This window comes from Polyodon spathula, chromosome 4, assembly GCF_017654505.1.
Source record: "Polyodon spathula isolate WHYD16114869_AA chromosome 4, ASM1765450v1, whole genome shotgun sequence".
NCBI lineage: Eukaryota > Metazoa > Chordata > Actinopteri > Acipenseriformes > Polyodontidae > Polyodon > Polyodon spathula.
Window position 1 is genome coordinate 63,611,405 of NC_054537.1, and position 21,574 is coordinate 63,632,978.

At 34.7% G+C, this 21,574-nt stretch overlaps 1 protein-coding gene across 2 annotated transcripts; it reads right to left on the reverse strand.

Moving 5' to 3' along the window:
- Positions 1 to 565: 565 nt before the first annotated feature.
- Positions 566 to 17,148, reverse strand: LOC121314726 (T-box transcription factor TBX20). Of its 2 annotated transcripts, none has more exons than XM_041248316.1 (8): positions 16,723 to 17,148; positions 15,101 to 15,332; positions 13,185 to 13,349; positions 11,355 to 11,463; positions 8,173 to 8,331; positions 7,312 to 7,388; positions 2,808 to 2,920; positions 566 to 2,540 (listed from the first exon to the last, which is right to left on the reverse strand). In XM_041248316.1, the coding sequence occupies exons 1-8, from the start codon at positions 16,847 to 16,849 to the stop codon at positions 2,200 to 2,202; spliced, it is 1,323 nt and encodes a 440-aa protein (XP_041104250.1). In that variant the 5' UTR covers positions 16,850 to 17,148; the 3' UTR covers positions 566 to 2,199. The 2 variants fall into 2 exon arrangements, with proteins under 2 accessions (XP_041104250.1, XP_041104249.1); XM_041248315.1 differs by having other exon boundaries at positions 2,808 to 2,923.
- Between the last annotated feature and the right edge of the window lie 4,426 nt (positions 17,149 to 21,574).

The window sequence follows — 21,574 nt, forward strand, 5'->3', positions numbered from 1 at the left end:
TATTTTTAGATATCTGAAAATGATTTAGAGATATCTTAAAATATTTATATATCTCTAAATGATAATTTGGCTTGTCATACTCCTCATACTGTATATCTAAACACAGTGAATGCGCTCATGCACAAACCTGGTGCAACAGTGGTACTGTACATTCCAGTTGAGAGGTATAACATTAATCTGCATGAAACAATGCTTTGGTTTGGAGAATCAAAGTGTTTCTATCTATCCTGTGTTTTAAAAGCAGAAAAAATATGTATTTCCTTGAAATGAAATACTTGTAATGCGGCACAATAAAAGTCAGAAACTACAGAGAAGAAATTTGTGCAGAACATCCCTTGTGAAAAGCAGTTTGCCAAGTATAATCAGCATGGTGGTAAAAATTGTCAATATACTTTTAGTTTTTTTACGTGTTGTGGGGGGGGGGGGGGGGGGGGGGGGGGGGGGGGGGGGGGGGGGGGGGGGGGGGGGGGGTAATTAATGTATATAAAGTATTTTATTAACTTTCACGTAAACATGAAATGTGGTTACTTTACACATCAAAGAGAATACTTTTTCTATATATATATATATATATATATATATATATATATATATATATATATATATATATATATATATATTACATTACAAAAGTGGCCACCTGAGTCTGATACAGTAAAGAGTCCTCACTGCCCTGATTGTTAGTTTAAGAGATCTGAGATTCCGAGCATCACTAATGAAACGTATTAGCCTGGCATTCAGACATTTAGACTGAAGTATTCTTTTCAATATCTGAAAAAAGCGTATCTTTTTTACTAGGAATTATTGGTAGAATGCCAACATTACAAAATGTGTAGGTGGGGAAGGGTTCATATACTATATTTGTAGAGGATTCATATCCTGCTTCATGCCTAGGATAAGATTATGAAAATGGCCCGTGCACAAACAAACCTCACTGCACTGTCTGCCTATTTGTTATACAAGACCTCTGATGCAAGGTGGCCTCTGTTGCCTAGCTCCCAAATATGTACATCTAACCTTACATGAAATGTCTTGATTTGCTGGGTAAAACATATGCCTTCAATATCATAACAGAAGTTTGTGTATTTTGGGTCTGTTAATCTCAGTATATAAAATGGACATGCACTTAACAACAAAGTCTTAGGTGTGTGTTTTTTTATTCTCTGGAAATGTCCAGAGCAAAGTGTTGATGTTTTTGACATTTTCAGTTATTGCTGGAGCTCCACCAATAAAAGATTAACAGGACTCCAGTTTAGGAACATCTGAAATTGTACTTAAAATAGTGACTGACAGTGACGTGCATACTGCAAACCTGTCCTGAGCATAACAATGTTACAATGAAATATAAATCTGGTACAAGTGACTGTTACCTTTGTGAGAGTTCCACATCATACAAAATAGAAAGAACAAAAAAAGCCTCAATTTAAAATACTAACATAAGCAGAAATGCAAATGATTTACATGTGAACATACATTTGTACTTCAGTCATTAGGCTTGAACATGATTCTCATTATACTGGGCTGATACCTGATAATTCTGCATATGCTCTGTAGTGCATTTTATTTTTAACAAAATTACCTATATAGAAATCTCCTGCAGCAAACAAAAAAAAAAAAAAACATTTTTAATTATATAATGTTATCTAACTTCTTTTTTTGTTCCCCTCAGGACAAAGCTTTGCAAATGTTTCCAGTGACCTTCCCGTTGTGTTTAAATCCTTCAATTCAGATTACAGGTAGGCTCTGTATAATAACACTTCATGTCTGTCTTTAATGAGCTGTTTACTGACTATGGTAGTCTTGGTGCAGGTCATCCTTCCGCTCCAAATGAAATGAGCACTTAATCTATAGCTTTTTTCTAGCCGTACACACAGAAGAGCCTGACAAAAAAAGTCCTTGAAATGAGCTGATGAACAGCAAAGAGCTTTCCAGGGTGAAGACACACAACCTTTCCAGTGGGCTGTGGGAACAGCTTCTTCTGTTCTCCACACGCGAGAACAGCATGCTTCTTCTATGGCACATCATTGGGAGGGGCATTTTACATTGATACAATCCCTTGACTGAAAATGCACTTGTTATTCTTCTTCATGAGGCTTGTCCCAATTCATCTGGGTCCATTTTTTTTCTTTGCTTTATTACCTTTTCATTGATCATTTAAACAGCGTATTTACAACAAGAATCGGTGTTCCCTCGAGGCAGTCATACAAAAGGTGTCATCACTGTGGAGGTGTGGCGCAGTCCCTGGATCGCAGCATAAGGCCCTTGTTGAAAGTAATGATGGTACCTGGGCATGTGGAAAGAGGGGAAGGTGGGTCCGCTTCCCTGCATGGAGCTGGCCAAGGCCGACGGGGTAAGGGGCATGCCCAGACGGCTGTAGGGGGGCAGCGAGCCCTGGATGGGATGAGGGAGGGCGTTGCTAATGGATGCTGTGCTGGTGCCAATGGCTGACAGGGACTGGGGGTGCTGGAACCCAGAGAAACCAGTGGCTGTCGTCACCCAGGAGCTCAGGGACAGGTTATCTGATGCCGTGAAAGCCGAGCCTGAGAGGGGACATGAGTGCTAAAGTGAAACTGTCAGAAAGAAGTCTTTATCAAATGTTTGTCAATTTCAATCAAATCAATATTATTACATCATATAATATATAATCTCAATCACAGTTTTTAACTGGAAGTTATCTTGTAGGAATTGCAGCTATCAGCATATCCATTATGAAATGATATTTACTGTGGCATACAGGTTTACACGGTTGCTTTATATTGTGAGCGGAATGTATGCAGTTGCTTTGCTGTGTTTTTAATGTTTCTTACCTCTGCTGTGCATTGTGTGGCTCTCATCTACTAGACCGTCATCCTCCCCCGTGTAGGTCCGGATTGGCGATCGCGCGTAAGAGTGCTTGTGGATCAAACTCTCAACACTTTCCCTACAACAGAAACAAAAAACAAATACAAATAAATCTCTTTGAACCACTGACATACTTACTAGCAGTAAATTTAATGACATACAGTTGGACCTGTATTACTGGCCACTTTCATAGAACGATCACCTGTCTGAACAGACCACTTTGAGGATTTCGTATGTAAATATTTTCTCCATGTCAAATTACTTGTCTCGAATGGTTATTTTACCAATGCATCACCATAGCCCACTGATGCAGCTAATTTTATTCATATTTTATATTCATATTTTATTCATATATGTGTACATGTGTACTATATATGTTTGATCCTTGTCCAACATTCTTTTTTTGCTTTGCAGTTTCTCATATTGTTAAATACTATTAGGGAAGTTACTAAAGTATCTTTTTACCATTTGAGAAATATAGCCGAACTTAGACCGATTATTTCCGTATTTGATGCTGACAGACTAATGCATGCCTTTGTTTCATCTAGAATTGATAATTGTAATGCACTTTTTTCTGATGTCCCAAAATGTGTGGTATCCCGCTTGCAGCTTGTTCAGAACACTGCCGCTAGAATTCTGACTAAAACCAGGAAAAGTGAATATATTACCCCTGTTTTGGCCTCTTTCAATTGGCTCCCTGTGCAGTACAGAATTGGTATTAAGATTTTCCTGTTAACTTACAAGGCCCTAAATGAATCAGCACCTAGTTATGTGCAGCAGTTACTGATCATGTATCTTCCAAACCTCACTCTGAGATCACAGGGTGTGGGGCTGCTGGTTATTCCTAGGGCCAACAAAAGCAACACGGGAGGTAGTGCTTTTCCTTAAGCTCCTAAATCATGGAATACTCTGCCTTTGTTTGTCAGGGAAGCTGGGACTGTTACAGTTTTCAAGTCAAGACTAAAAATGCACTTTTATAAAATGGCTTTCTTATCTTAGTGGGTTTTAATGTAAGTTTAAAATTGCTGCTTTTGTATTATTATGTGTATACTGTTATTTAAATGGTCTGACTGTGGCAGTTGTATGTGTGACATGCTATATAAATGTATTGTGGTTTGTTCTTTTTTTCTGCTATGTACTGTACAGTGCTTTGCAATACTTTTGTATAAAAATCGCTATATAAATGCAATATATATATGGCCTATATTAATATATATATATATATATATATAATATTGAATATATATCTATATATATATAATATAATCACCTATGGTCTTTGTACACAGACACAGTGGACTGGTCTTTGTAATACACAGACACATAAACAGAGTGTGCTTCAGTTCTCTAAATGCATTACCCATGGATTAGGCTTTGAAACAGTGCTCTTTCAAATCCCGGGGAACAATGTTTTATATTATAAAAGCTATATATTCACATCACTCTAGTTATTAGGTTAGGAAAGTGCAATTTCTGTCAGCGTACAATATAAATATGGGTGTTTTTATCTTGGATCTTTTCAGAAACAGCCTCGGTGGGCAGCTGATATGGGCTGTTTTCAATCAGTTACAGCAATCAATTGAATTACATTTTGTTTTAGTGCAGTAACTGACTCCAGACTAATACCATTTCTTCAAGTCTCTAAAGATCCATTGATCAGATTTAATTCCTACCCCAGCATGGGTGGTTGTTGTTGTTGTTTTGTTTTGGTTTTTATTTATTTATTATTTTTTTTGGGGGGGGGGGGGGGGGGGGGGGGGGGGGGGGGGGGTTGTTGAAGAGACTATTAATTCACAAACTCCCTCCCATTAATAAGTGTCAGTGTTGGTAGGTATTATTGATCCCCGCTGTCATTGAAATGATTATTGCATAAAGACCAGGCTTTAGGCTAGTATTAAGTATGTCCTAAAGGCTTCCATCTAAGCTGACAGAGGTGCATCAAACAGTGGCATTGCTAGGATTTTCCTAAAGTGGAGTCATGTTAGAACAAGGATGCATAAATCCGGTCCTGTGAATTTCAAGTGCTCTCGGATTTTTAGGTATCATTAAATGATTAAGACTGATGAAATGATTAAGACCTGGGAGGAGCTTAGATCATGTCAGTTAAGTAATTTGGAGTAAAGTAGGAGACAAACTCTAGCACAATTACAAAATTGAATTTAAATGGCAGAGAACAAATATTAACAGAGAGATGACAGGCCTTGGATGAAACAATGTTTTCAAACCTGAAGATTTTTTAACTGCGAAATGTGTAGTAGGTGTAAGCACAGGCGTGATTTTCACAGGGGACTGTCCCCCTCACTTTATCAACGATGGGTAATGTCCCCCTCACATTGCAGGAGTACTAAAACTTTTATTTCACAATGGGTAGAATCAGTAGTCAGTATAGGGAAGAAAATGGGATTGGATCCGGGATCACTGGAGCAGGATCATGAGATGGTGTTTTACTATGAGGATCTGGATCAGACTCCACTGATCCGTAATGTTGATCCTATCCTGGAGCTCCACACACCTTAACTAGAGAAACTGACCAATGAGAACTGAACATACGTGGCCTGTAGTTTAAAGACCCCATCTGACAAATTTGTATATAGCCTGAGATCACAGCAATGCTGGGGGAGAATGGCCAACAGATGGACAAAGATAGAGGAGGATGCACTACACTGCTGTAACCAAAACACAGGAAAATGGTTTAATTTGTAATTGTCATAGCTCGTGTTATTTACTAATGTTATCACACTGAGGTGTCTGTCTACTTACAGTTTAATTTTTCATTTTCAATTGAAACAGTAAACTTAAAACAACAGAATGACATGTGTGTCTTGTGCAAATAAATATACACATCAATAAAACCTGAATACAGTACCTATAATTTTATTTTATACCAAATTAATCTCAACATTTACTGATTCTAAATTATTTTGCATGTTGAAATACATTGCACAGATTCTCGCATCGCTATTTATCAATGTTCCAAAAACTTGGCCACATTTTACTAAACACTTTTAAACTAATAAATAAACAATTACCATAATGAACATTATTGTATTCATCATAGTAAAGTTGAGTTCTTACCTGTAAACAGGAACACATTTAAAGTTTGAATTGTCTGGAGCCTGGTGTTATTTACATTATCGTCAATACACTGTGGTTTGAGTTTCAAGCTACATCTGCATATTTGAAGTGGATGGGAGCTGAAAATTTTAAAAACACCCTTTTCTTATACCAATACAGTTTCATTTTAACAGTATTTATCTTAAGTATTTAAATTGTGGGGAAATCACAACGTAAATCTATTTCAAGGTGAATTCTCATTAAATCTGCATTACGCCACACTTGCTGTAGTACTCATAGCGTTGAGCAGGGGCTGGTTATACTAAAGGGATCTGATCCTGGATCCAGGCTCCGATCTGAGCAGAGCTTCAGTGCTCTTCGAAGACTAAAGACATGGCTTCGTAATTCCATGACTCAGAAGCATCACTCATGAACACAGTGTGCCAACAATGTATTGTTTTGAATCACTGCCGCAGGAATGTCTTCGGATCTTTTAATTAGACATACAAGGGATGCAATGTTTTGTTATATTTGTTTATAACATATTTTATTATTTCAGAAAGAATAATCCTCATGCATGCACCAGCTACAGAAGCTGCCCCCCCCCCCCCCCCCCCCAAAACACACACACACACACACACACACACACACTTTTGGGTGTAAGCACTGTAAAGTTCAAAGTAGGAATTTTTTGCTCTGGGGGAATAATAAATAAATAAATACTCCAGGATCTTTCGATATTAAATCAGGTTTAGGTGGTTGTATTGTCAGTGATATTAATAGAATGTAGTATTTTAATTCCAACAATTTGCTAGTTGGAAAGAAATAAACAAAGACAATAAATAAAGATACATGCTTGTTATAATTCCCATAAGTCTCATGAAACCATTGTGTTTACAATGGGAATAACATCCCATTGTAATCTAAATCCACAGTGGTAATGGGATTTTAACACATTACCATAATCATTTCACACCCTTTTATGCTATTCCCATGCTTCAACAATGACTACCTATGCATTGCTATTCATCTACCAAAGTAGCATGGTGACATATTTTTGCATGTGATTTTCTTTGTTACCTTGCAACACAGCATTTACTAATATGATAATCTGCAGTTTAAATAAACAGGAAAAATGCAAAACAGCAGTGTTTTTATAATTTGGGGTAAACAAAAGATTACATTTGTTCACCATGTCATGGTGTCAAAAAGCAAGGGTTGTTGACTTGGACATTAGTTGTCTTTCTAAATAACGCTGTACATTGTCAATGAGGACTGAATCAGCTGTCAGGACAGAAGTGCTAATGATCAACAAAGCTATGTCCAAAGTAGGACCTCTGCATCTGTTACAGTAATGATGGCCTTTACAGTCACTTTATCTTATCTGGAGGAAGAAAACCCAGTAATTCCCAGTACCTCTCTATGTCAGTGAGTCTGGAGGAGTCCCTGAATCCTTTTGCAAAGGGGTTGCTGTCAATTTTCAGCTTGGTTATCTGCAACGTACAGCAAAAACAGGTGGATCAACAACTTACAAAAAAAAAAGCAATTAGTGACACTAATAAACAGAAATTAACCAGAAAGCCCTTGTGGCTGTACCCAACAAGTACCCAACAAGTGAACAGTAGCATTATAAAATACAGTGGTGAATGAATTCTGATATATATATGGTGCCAGCATGAACCACTTGTTGGATACAGCACCCAGGAGACGAAAAACAAAAAGCCCTATTTACTGGTACATGTCGAAGTAAAGCGCTGTCATGTTTATTTCAGAATGACATTCGTCATTAGCCAAAGGCAACTGGTTATTCTTGAGATTTACCAGTAAATGTCTGAAGTAAAGCATATATATATATATATATATATATATATATATATATATATATATATATATATATTATATATATATATATGTATGATAGGGTGATCCACACTAGGTGACAAAATAAAAATGTTATTTTTATTTTTTTAAGGATCTGGGAAAAAATTACTTTTAGTTGCAAAATCAAATTTGGATTAAACAATATATAATATATATATATATATATATATATATATATATATATATATATATATATATATATATATACTATATATATATATATGTTTCAACTACAAGCCTTTGCCTTAGGTCTGCAACATAAACAAGTGTACATAACCTTAAACAAAACAAGTTTATTTAGAAGTCTTCCATGAAAATTGCATTTGTTAATGACTGCTGGTTAATGCATACATTTCAAATGTCCTTTGAGCTTTAATGTTAGATGGCAAGACTTACAAGCTGGTTTTGGTAGGCTGTGACTGCTGTGAACACAGTCTCAGTAAAGATAAAGGTCCTGAATTCTTCGGATTTGAGGTTGAGCAGGGATGCTGTGTGATCTTTCTTTTTTATGATGTGAACCCGGGGCTGGTATTTGTGCATTGAGTTTAAAATAATCTGCAGAGAGAGAACCGATAAAGGATTGTTACAATGCAATACAACACAATAAAATAAGCATGATATTGGTTCTACGCCACCTAACCTTAACAGTTTTCCAGAGAAAACATGTCAAACCTAAACCCTCTGATGCCACTGGTCTAGCAGTCATGTTTTGACTTGCCTGACAATTTCAATAAAATGTACAATGCAACCAGGAATCAGCTGTCTCTGATAGCTTTCTTGTGACAGCTGAGATTAATGAGTGGGCCCAGCTTTCTTTAATAAGACCCAGTCCTCCTGATAAGTCATGTCAGTCAGGGGGCATAAAAAATTGTGTTTGTGTCAACAGATGTGGTTATTTCAAGCGAAAAGTATAAAAAGAGTCAGTTGTAACATGCTACTGAAAATGTGCTCTACAATTTACATATCTTTAACCATCTGTTATCCCTCTGGTGTTATATAATACATTTAACCTGTGTTGTGAAAGATTTCACAAAAAGGTGTTACTTTATACTAAACTTAATAAAATAGGGTCGTGTTCACAAAGCATTACAACTGTGCTAAATATGCACTTTTCTTCTTTTTTTTTTAACTTGTAAAACTAAACTGAACTAGCTAAAAACAACTAGGATGAATGCAGGAGCTCTCAAAACAACATTCCAGAGTTGGTTGTTTAGATATTTTTAACCTCAGTTTTCAGTTCATTTTTTTTTTTCAATAGGTAAAAGCATTTGCTTTTTTTTCAGTTAAGCCATCGATATAATTAACACAACGAGTTCAGTAAGAAAAACTCGCCTCTTGAATGCTACAGGGTGCTTTGAACTGGCATTCAACAGGTACAGTACTGTGTATTAGTAATGTAACACTAATCGGTCCATTCCCTCCAGCCATTGTTTCAGCTGCAGCTGATCCATTGACAGAGAGAGAATGACAAGCCTTCCAGCTTGCCAAACAACGGGGAAGAAAGTCATAAGGAATAATGCAATTGCCAATTAGGCAGCACGCTTTAGCCTAATAACACATTCTATTTAATGTAATTAAATGCATTAAAAGAATTAAGCAGCTGCATGTCATGTCAATTAAAACTATCATGTGAATAATGGATACAGTAAATATTGTAGCAGGCTGAAAAAAGCAGCTTAGCAGTTTATGCCTTTTAACAGTCAGCATGAAACAAAAGCAAAGGGGCAATAGCGGTACTGGGCTTTCACACATATGGCTAATCCTCCAATGGTATTTGTTCAGTATGATTTTCAATTTATGTTAGCCACTGTCATCAATGAAACCATTACATATTTTAGCTTATTTCCTTTGAAAAAAACAAACAAATATAACCGCAATTGGTTTACTGTTTTCTTAAACTGACGTTATTTACACAGCCCTTTAATGTCACATTATTATTATTATTATTATTATTATTATTATTTATTATTATTATTATTATTATTATTAGTGCTGTTGTATTTTTATTATATTATTATTATGTTTTTCTGTTGCAAAAAGTAAAACTGAGGGTGCTAAAACCTACACTACTTTCCCAAACACAGCTTTAACAAGATTTTAAAAGGCCATTTATTTACCAGTCCAGAAACGAGTGTAGGCCTACAGAAATGTTCTTAATGTTTCTCACATTACATTTTGTTAAAATCATTTATTTTAACATTTTCGAATTAAAATATTGGAACGTTTCTTCAGGGCCTGATAAAAGGACGAGGAGGCTCTATGCTAACCCATATTTTGGGGACCCTATTCACAATCGTGTATGAAACGGTGTTGTAATTAGCAGTCTGTAGGTAAAGTATGTAAGTTTCTAAAATGTAAAGAGGCATACTGTGCACATTTAAAAACCTGTCCTGTCTCAAATTAGCCCTAAAACTGAAATAAATGAATACACAAATGGAGCCTGATTCATACATTTTATGTAGGTCTGATGTAGGACTAGGACTTTGTAGGTTATAATGTCTACCAGATTGATATATTTACTGCCATTCTTAATTGTTCATTTGATTATATTACTAAAATATTTTTTTCTTTAAGTTTTGCATCAGCTTTTACAGCAAAGGCGTTCCGTATGTCCAACAAAATGAGGATTTCTCTGTGACTAATCTGAACTAACTGGTTGGATGTTAAAACATTGAAAATTGCATTTACAATAACATGGCAGCCCCTAACATTTATTTACATTCATATTGTTTGTATATCATTTATCTTGTAATAGCCTTGTATAAAGTAATCAGACTGCTGTTGCTAATAATAATAATAATAATAATAATAATAATAATAATAATAATAATAATAATAATAATAATAATAATACAATGCTAAATAATAGACAAGAGTTCTCTAGTACTTTCATATCAGCTGACCACACTCTAATTGGTACAGCGGAAAGCTCAAGCTGATGCTGATAAAACCTTGCATTTGGGAACAGCGTGGTAACGAGTTTCTGCACAATTGCTAGGCCTGTTCAGCAAAGTTCGATAGTCAATGCAAAATACTTAAAAAACCTCATATTTAATAATCTTTATGTTGTATTTTCATTACAGCATAACTACAGTGCCTTTACTGGATTAATATAGTACGTAGGTTAAGTTTTTCAATTAAATCTAAATTAAAATATTGTCTCATTGGAGTAATAAACAAATATGTAACAAAAAACGCATTGAATTATGGGTAAACTCGCTAGGAATTATGGGAGTCTGTCTGATCCTTATTTTTATTATCCTTGTACATTAGCAGGAAGCTGCTTGCGTGAGAGACAGAGCAGGTATGCTGTAACCGAGAAGGAATGCCTAGTCTTCATAAAATACAAAAAAATGAACTGAAATCAAGTTTCTGTGCGCTTCTCTTTCTTTGTATGTGGTCCCGGCCGGCCCACATGCAGTTTTTGTAAAATGTCCCAAAAACGTCGACCTCGCAGGGGCACTAATTCTGCTGGGCGTCCTATGCTAAAGCGTAATTTGCATATAGATTAATCTGGCCCTGCGTTTCTTAACCAACGAATAAACAAATACAAACACAAACATGCTTTTATAACTCACATGCCCATGCTGGTCCAACTCGTTGTTTGTCAGTTTGACTTTTTCAAAAGATACCATCTGTTTCAGTAGCTGCTCACCGGTAAATGGGGAATCAGGGTGCACATATATCCTACAATAATAAACAAAATAAAAAATGATAAAAAACGATGTAACGATCATATGCCTACTCAACCAAGACGGTTTCCTTTTAAGATGTCATCGTGACCTTGTTTTGTGTGATGGTAGGTCATCTGAATTGTCAGATATCGCCAAGCACATCCCATATTAATTCTCAAAACTCTTGTTTAACCACAGATGTGTCTTTATCCTCGTTCAGTGTCTTAGACCAATCCAAAATATGTCACCAGGAGGAAAAAAAAATGTTATTCAGCTACTAGCTCCTTCAGTTAACGTTTCGATATAAGTCAATTAATTAGTGTTGCACTAAACCTCAAAAGTAAGGCCTACATGTAATACATTTCTTAAGCATTCAAGCTGCATGAACCGCACTAGATCTATACAATGTGCATGATACAAATACTTGCAGGCCACTAAGAAAAAATAAAATCGATAACATAGTTTATTTATTTATTTACCTATGTAAAATTTACAAATTTATTTGACTCAAGGTAAATTCATCAAACATAAATCACTCCTTACACTAATTTCTTCAAACAAACAAAGCTTTAGCGGTATAGACGCTATGCTTTAGTGCGAAAGATCCCGGGTTCACGCCCTGTGTAATGCGCCTCCTTGCATTAGCCTGTTTCGCTACATTATGATTACAAATACAGTTAAATAAAACATCTATACAATAAACTATAAATAAATCGCCCTACATAACAATGAAGCAAGCCAATGTGGTCGCTAAAATAAATGAAATAAAAACGCAGGCAGACTCAAGATTGAAACGGTTTGAAAAATGGGTCGTTGCCACGGAGACGGAGTTCAACTAGTGAAAGCTGAAGACTAAGTGAGTAGTTTGCTAACTGACCACGAGGATGCTACAGTTCGTGTTGATAATGTCGTCAATATCTAATGAGACAAAAAAATTCTGACGGCCATGCTACCGTCGCTCAGGTGTTACTTCAATATGGAAAGGAGGGATTTAAAATGGGCCTACAAAATATGAGGGCCGAAGGCTAGAGCCTTATTAGACTATGGGTTAATCCGGTTTACAGGCGGTCAAAACAACCATGGCGGCAAATTAAAAAACAGTACCTTCCTTCCACAGCAAAATGTAATGTATTTGCAATCACAAAGCACACGTCTCACCTCCAGTCACAGGAATTAGAAATATATAATGATAAAGTGCCAGATACTTGCAATTTGTGACCCCTACTGTGCATCCTGGTGAGCAGCACACTTTGACGTGATTTGCTGTGTAAACACCATTCTAGTTTTCTTTTCCTTTAAGAAAACTTACTTACATGTTATCAATTAAGAAAATATACATTTTCAATAGTTTGTTTCAAAATCCTGTACTAATATGAATTATATACTAATATGAATTATATGAATTATGTTCATATTACATATTTAGTCCAGTTTTGTTTTTATTTAGGCCTATACAAAATGAATAGGTTGTACCAATAGGCTGTGTCATAGTTACCCCTGAGATGGGACAAACTTTGGACATATAAATTCGAGGCACGTTAATTCTTCAGGCCTGAAATATGATGTACACAAAAGATTCCTTTCTGAATGATCACATTACCACTTATCTATGCTTCACAAAACATAACGGTATAGGCTATAGTCTACAAGACGGCATTCAACGACCCTATGACACCAATGATATTACGTCATTTAAAGACACACACACACACACACACACACACACACACACACCTTGCAGGCAGAGGGGGATCCGCTTTCCCTGCCACGAGCCAGGATGACCTGTGGTAGGCGTATCGGTACCTCTTGTTGTCCACCGGAACGATATCCATCAAAACAATGTACTTAGCATCCGTGTCCACTCCAGAGAAAGACACCCGTATGGTGGGGAACATTCTCCTTTGTATAGATAAAACATGGGCGGTAGATCAAAGATTCATAATGTGACATCCGTTACGTGATTTGTGTTTCAAGTTTGGAAAACCATTAGAACAGTAAACAAGTAAATTGATCTTTACATTAAAAATAAGTAGTGAAATAGTTAAAAACAGTGTTTCGGACGCCTAACTAAATCATGAAAAATATGTCTCAATTCCTTGGCATTCGCGTTGCATTTTTTTTATTATTATTTTTTTTATATATAGGTTTGTCATGCTAATTTGGTTTTGGTGTTTTACAATTGTATGGCATTTTCTTTTTTTTTTTTTTGAATAACTACAAATCGCTTCGGAACATCTTAAACATGTGCATAGGCTAGCTCAATCAGAATATTAATTTACAGGACAATATTCGATTGCTTAGGGAGAAACTGTGAAAGCAAGTGCACAGGTCAAAATTGTGTCATTTGAATGGACAACGCGTAAAAGAAACCGTAACATGGCACGGCACACTTTGGTGAACCGATTGCACAAGCGAGTGCGTTTAATACAACACAAATAGCCTGCACGTATTGCATCTTTAAAAATATGCTGTTGTTACACCTAGTTCTATTTTGTTATTGACCATAGTTCATGAAGAGCGTTGTTTGTGTATAAAAGCATAATCAAAGCCGACATGTTATTTGCTTTATGTTCATGTCTTATTTTTGGAATTATGTTTAGAGATAAGGTAAACGATATGAAAATGTAATGGAGAACAAATAGTATATTGTACCATGGCCAAACATATAATGAGTGTATCTGAAACCGATGTATGCATTTAACAGTTTGGTATTCAAGAAACTATCATTTGCCTGTCATCCGTATGATACTGTAAGGATTTCGTAGCCTAACATTCAGTTTTAAACTGGGGTAATTAATTAGTTAAACCGAATAGGTCGAATACATTTAATCTAATGTAGCACTGTCCTTCCGATTTTAGACACGTTTCCATATTGGAAGTTTATGAATAATAATAATAATAATAATAATAATAATAATAATAATAATAATAATAATAATAATAATATAATAATACAAAATAAAAAAAATAAACATATGGCGTCATGTTATGTTATTGTTGTTTGATTTCGACGATCTCACAGCATTATTCTTAAAATATTCCCGCCTTTCAATTTGTTGTACGTTTAGATTATAGGATCATTGAAATACAGTATCTCTACATATTTTACTTTTTTAAAATAAATAAACCAGCATGCCTTGTCTTGCTATTTTTAGGAACAGTTTAGCAGCGTCAGTCATAATTCTTATGGTCAGTTTTGACTGACTATCTGTTTCTTTGGAACATAAGGTTTCTTGTAGCTTCTAAAACTAACAATTAATTGCCTCCTTTTTTTTTTTTTTTTTTTTTAAATCAAAATGTTTAGGTCTCAATAGGATAAGCTGTAAACGTGCATCCAGGTCAACCGTAGACATCTATCGATCATGGTGTTAATTGTTAAAGGCCTAAGAGAATTCAACAAAAATAAAATAAGTAAACTCTAGAATACTCCTTTGTCTGACTGTTGCTTTTATTTTGAGTAGATTTACCAGCGACCGTTGTTTATTATAAGCTATATACAACAACATATATATTTGCGATGGCGTGCACATTACAATTGCCAGCAATTATGCTTTATTAGACTTTGTTTTGTATTGTTGTGTATTGTTTTGTACGTATTCTACAGGGTAGATATGTAGCTAAGTGATGTTATTATAGAAAGTTCTGTTCACCTTCCGGATTTGGTGATGATCATCTCAGTGCCAAGCTCATGAAATTTGTCCCACAGCTCCTTGGTTTCGAGGCTGCAAGAGATCTTGGCCATCTCCTCGCTGGGCACGCTCGGGGTGGTGGGGATGAGGGGCTCTGTGCATACAGGCTGGTTTCCGCTGAAGTCACCGTGCGGGTCCAAAGCAGACAGGTCGCTCAGCGGTTGACCACAAGAGGACTTCTCTACAAATTGTTCTGAATAAGAATAGAAATAAAATAAAATAATAATTACAGCGATATTCGACGCACAATTAGTGCAGGCAGGGTAAGACTATGTGAAAATCATATTGTTTTCATACTGTAAACGTATTTTATTTTGAGTACAGTCTTACAGTTCTATTTTGTCATTTTGTGGAGCATTTTATCTGACATCAATCTGTTAATTTCATTTTCTATTTAACTATATCGTTGATAACTTACACTAATTTTGTAGCGCAAAAGTTAAGTCTAAATGTAATGTATGCAATTACATAAATACAGCTTGTGTTCTGATTTTTTTTTTTCAAATAAATATTAATTTGGTACTTAATGGGTTAAAGTTTCCACTGCATTATAAAATAATAAAAAGCTGTTCAATTGTTTAACTAATTATAGGTGGCACCCGAGCTTTTAAAAAGAATATATATTTGCATATTAAACCCGATTAATAATAATAATAATAATAATAATAATAATAATAATAATAATAATAATAATAATAATAATAATAATAATAATTCGTTTTATTTATTTCGTCTTAGTTGCTTACATTTTACAACTTAAACTACATCCAAATATCAAATACGTTGTACAGTTCTTTTCGATTGGTTCACTTTAGTGCTGTTAAATTTCAGCGACCTTGTTGTCTTTTTTAATTACGTTGGCTCCAATTTTGGATAGAAAACTACACATTGTTATTGCATTTATTGTACTATGCTAAAATACATCTTGAAAATTGTTTATTGAGAAACGTAAACCATTCATTTATATCTTTAACAATAATAAAATGAAAAATACAAACAATTTCGAAATTGACACTTTTAAATTCCTTTATTATGAGAAACCTGCAAAAATACAGGCCTACAAATTTCAAAACCGTATACAATCTTGTCAGGTAAATTACACGTCTTCAACATAGATAAATTAATATAATAATAATAAATAATAATAATAATAATAATAATAATAATAATAATAATAATAATAATAATAATAATAATAATCACTGAAGCATAACATTAAACAATTTCTCAAACACTATTGTAGAATGTTGTATTTTTTTAAAATAAGTACATAAATAGTTAAAACTCATAACCTTGAAGATAGTTTATCTAGATGTACAAGTAAACGACACTTAGAAGAACACAATATTTTGTATAGCTTGGGCTACTGTAGATATTGTTACAGAAAAAGTAGTTTTGTCATACACTGTTATTTAATACAGACTAAACTCAATTGTATTGTGTCATTCCTGTTTTCTGTTCGAAAACACAAAGTGGTGTCTGTGCTGCATGCAGAACAGCGATATTACTGCCTGTACAGGTTCTCTTTTACTGTGCTGTAAGTAAAAGTCGTTATTTTAGAAAGTTAAGCAGGCTGTACGTACCCAGAGGTTTAATGGTGTTCTCCTCGGTTTCCTTATCCTTCGTTTTCCCACTTGACATGAGCGCGGCAATTGAAAACGCATTGGCCCTGGATGAAAGCTGTGGCTTCGGGGAGGAAGAGTACTCCATGGTTTTTATAAGAAACAGATGAACAAATGTCAAAAACAAACAAAAAAAAAAAAGTATGATTTCTGTATGCCTGTATTATTCGGGAATAAAAATGCTCTGCAGTTCGTTTGTTTATGCAGTTACTTCAACAAACTCGAACTACTAAAGACAAAGTTTGGAATGTTACTTTTTAGCAAATACTCAAGTGATTTGATGACTGGAACTGGAGCAGCATTTCTGGTTGTGGTGGTGGTAGTAGCTTTTCTGACTCGCCGTGATGCTGGTCTAAACCCTCAACGCAGATTGGACAGCAAGTCACAGTTACGCTCTCGTTAATGTCAGTACCCCTGCGATCCATATCAGCCACCAGCCAATCGGCGCTATCAATTCTAAGTCACTGCCTTCCACAAAGCCTGACAGACGCAGGCGCAGCCCTCAGCCTGTATTCCAGGAAGCTAAAAAACTAAAATAGTTATCTAACCCTAATCCAACACTCCGCCGTCACAGATAACCTGCATTACGTCATTGAAAAGATTAATATGAGAAAACATGGATTTCTCAAGTCAATTGTATATTGATTAACAAAGAAAGACTATTGTTATCGGTTGACATGAAAAAAACGTGTAATGACAGTTTTCCTAAATGGTGTGTATATATATATATATATATATATATATATATATATATATATATATATATATATATATATATATATATATATATAATAACCGATTAATTCTAGAAAATCGGCCATATTTCCTACTAAAATACTATTAGCGGGAGTTTATCTCTGTTTATCTAGTGATCTATACATATATCTACATGTTCTTGCCATTAGTCAATATAACATCTCACATCTTATTTGCATGCGACAAGTCTGTAAATTAAAAGGGACAGGGATACAAGGCTACTGTTTACACGCCTGTTTCGCTCAAATCAGAATATTCTTTTCAGTCTGTTCAAGCGCACGATAGGCTGCCTGTGCATTGGCAATTGAATTCGTGCCAACACCACGATATTCCTGATTTCCCTCCAACTCACTGGGTAGGGCTTCAGAATAAGACTTGGTAGTTACATCGATATGAGCTGTTATTTGGTGCTATCTGGGGCAGATTATTTCACTGGGGTTAACCTGTTTCATGCCGCACACCGTCGCACCCCAGCCTTGACGCCCTGTTCCCCTTGTCATTTGGATAGAAAAATAGAAAAAGGCGACCCGCTTTCGATTATACTTACTGCACGCATGCAAGGGTCGCAGAGCTCGAGCAGGACACTGATTTTTGGCTATCAAAGTGCGGAATCCGTATAATGATACTAATACATAATAGTCTACATTATTATTATATTATTATTATTATTATTATTATTATTATTATTATTATTATAATAATAATAATAATAATAATAATAATAATAATAATAATAATAATAATAATAATAATATGCATGGTAATTTCAAAAGTCTTTTTTTCACAATAGAGACAAAAAAAACATCGAATTCGCAAATACTCAAGAATTTTTCTTTTAAAAAAAAGCAAAAAATAGAAATACATCGATGTTGGATTAATGGCACAATTTAACTTCAGTCTATTATACATTATGTTAGTGGTAACTAATAAACAAAACATGCTTATGCTACGTTAAATGCAGGCTAATAAAGAAAATAGTTAAAACAACACACAGATCACTTTCATTAAACAGCACAAATCTGGGGGTATGTAATGTGACGAGTGGTCGAGAGTTCTATTTGATGAACCCATAAAGCTCGGTTCTATTAGCGCATTTCAAAACACACGGAAATACCACCTATTCCACAGTTCTGTATACATGCTCTGATAAAATATAGCTGTGACTTATTACGGCGGCGTATTGAATAATCAAAACTAATAATAATAATAATAATAATAATAATAATAATAATATAATAATAATAATAATAAACGTAAATTATTAAACCGTTTTGTATTATTACCTGCTTTACAAATCACAGTGGCATATTTGTTTTCAATTAAACCAATCGGTTAATCAGAGAACATCTACTCGATATGCTACCAATAATGACAGCAACAGAAAAATAACTACTAATTGACTACTCATTTATACAATAATTCGTCATGGACAAAAAATAGAGATTAGAAAATGTTAGACAGCATGATTGGCTTTCTTTCTAAACTGGGCAGTTATAGTGCCTGTCTGTATAGCACAACATGTTTCTCTCTTGGTATAACCACATCACCGTATAGTGTCAGCACGGCATGTAGTTAAGTGCACGTTTTACTTTTTCAACACCCACAACGGGTTACTGAAATCGATAAGCCAACAACATTCAATACTATAGGATATACGCAAGTTATGACAAATCCATTTTTGGACAGTTTTTTATTATTATTATTATTTTCTAAAACAAACAGACATGGGGATCCACTGTTTTGGTTATTTATAAATTAAATACCTTCAGAAATTAAAAAAGTTCTATGGATATGATAAACTGTAGAGATCCACCTTCATACAGTTATCCTTGACGTATTGAACTGAACGTTTTAATGGAAAACATTCACATTTAAATAAACAGTAGCTTAAAAAAATCGCTGAGGAGAGTTAGAAAAGGACCATAAGGGGAGACAAATACATGATGTGTAAGAGCACGGCTTCCACGAGATTCTCTATATTACAATACGAAATATAACAAAATATAGGCTATATAGGTTAGAATAAAATATACGCGCTTGGACTGTATATTGATTTAATCAAGGAATTTATATTATAACCGGCTCTTAAGCTGACCAAAGAGAGCAAAGAGGGATCCTCTCTTTTTTATGAACTAAATGCCTATGTTCTAGAAATTAAAAATGAAGTACACTTCCATGCACCATATTAGAGGGACTGCATTTGAAAGACGAAACGTGGATGACTCTATGTTGAAAATATCACCAAGAAGAAATTCCGACTCATCCCCAAGCTCAGGACTTCCATGCACCGTAAGAATCCATGAAGGTAAAATACAAGTTAACTGTGAGACATGAGCCATATAAATACAACTAGAACAGGAACCAGAATGGGTGGACATTTCAAAGCATCATGCAGCTTGAATTAGGCTACCAGTGATGTTTTTGTTGTTTCTGAAATCATTTTTTATTTTGTGTTTTTTTTATTTTTTTTTTTGGGGTGTGGGGGGGGGGGGGGGGGGGGGGGGGGGGGGGGGGGGGGGGGGGGTGGGGGGGGGGGTGGGGGGGGGGTGGGGGGGTGTATTATTTATCCCCAAGAGAGTATACATTTTTCTTTCTCTTTTGTTCCCGGATAAGGATACGAGTCTCGTCTAGACAAGAGGCAATGTGAGCCCTTTTTGTGCTTGTGTAATTAATTACATTCGAGTCCAGCGTTCAATTTCTCACATTTTTTATAACTAGCAAGTCCTGTTGACCTAATCAGAAAAATGACTGGAAAATACAATATAGTAGCCTATTAACCAACAGACCTCTTCATCGTGCTTTCTGTTGGGTTTCTTTAGAGATGCATTACAAGGGGAATACTTGATGTAAATAATAGTTTTTCTAAAAAAAATTGATCACATTTCATTGATTGTGTTTGTTTAACAAGGTGACCCGGTGAGGCTTATTATGAACGACTGCCCTGATATAGTAATTTTGCAAGGTGCTTTCCCTATGGTTTACTGTGCATTTACTTTTTTTTACCTTCTCTGTGCTTACCGCGCTTTCATTATGCTACTGCACGTTGTTATTAGTAGCAGTTTAACATGGCATACCACAGTGAATGTTTATAAGAGATGGGCTTGGGTTGATGGAAGCAATAATTGAATGAACTAAGGTATGCATAACAGTACATCAAAGCATGCATTCCGAGGTCCCGAAGTAGATATAGATGTTTAATTGGGGCTGTACTGATTTACTATATAATAATAATAATAATAATAATAATAATAATAATAATAATAATAATAATAATAATAATAATAATAATAATCTAAGCAAAATGTAGACAGTAAATGTAATATAACGGGTCAAAGTCTGAGGAGTTGTAGCTATCGAACAGGATTTGTGTCTGATTTTTACAGAATTGCCTTCCATGGTATTTCTACAACGTTTTTACAACGTTTTATTACATTTTTGTATTATATTTATTTGTATTTGATGTTTTTTTATTGTCACTCTATAAATAAATACTTTTAATAATGGTTAATCAATATAAAATAATGGTTGTATTATATACTTCAAGTGTTTTTCACTGTCATTCATTCCACAAATATATAGTTCTAAATTAATGGTTAATCACATAAAATTAGTTAGTTTTTTTTTTTAAATAAATGGTTTAACCACATAAAATAACTTTTTAAATATTATATAAATATTATCATATATATATATATATATATATATATATATAATATATATATATATATATATATATATATATACACAACATTACTAACACTATGGAGTCACTCAACACTGTAACACTGCTCAAACACAATTGTTTATTTTGGAGAAAAAAGACTCACTTAAGAGCCTCTTTTAAAGCCATCTTTTACACATAAAATAAATCAGACATTTGTATCAGAGGATTACGTGGTGTATCACTATTTCAAACATCTTTAAAGTCATTTAAAGACCTTTTTTTGTATTGACAGGCAAGTTAGAAACGGGTGCTAAAAAAAAAAAAAAGAATGAATCAATCCCCAATTGTACTACATCCTGCTCCACGTAACCTGATGGAAGTTGGCAGGGCTGA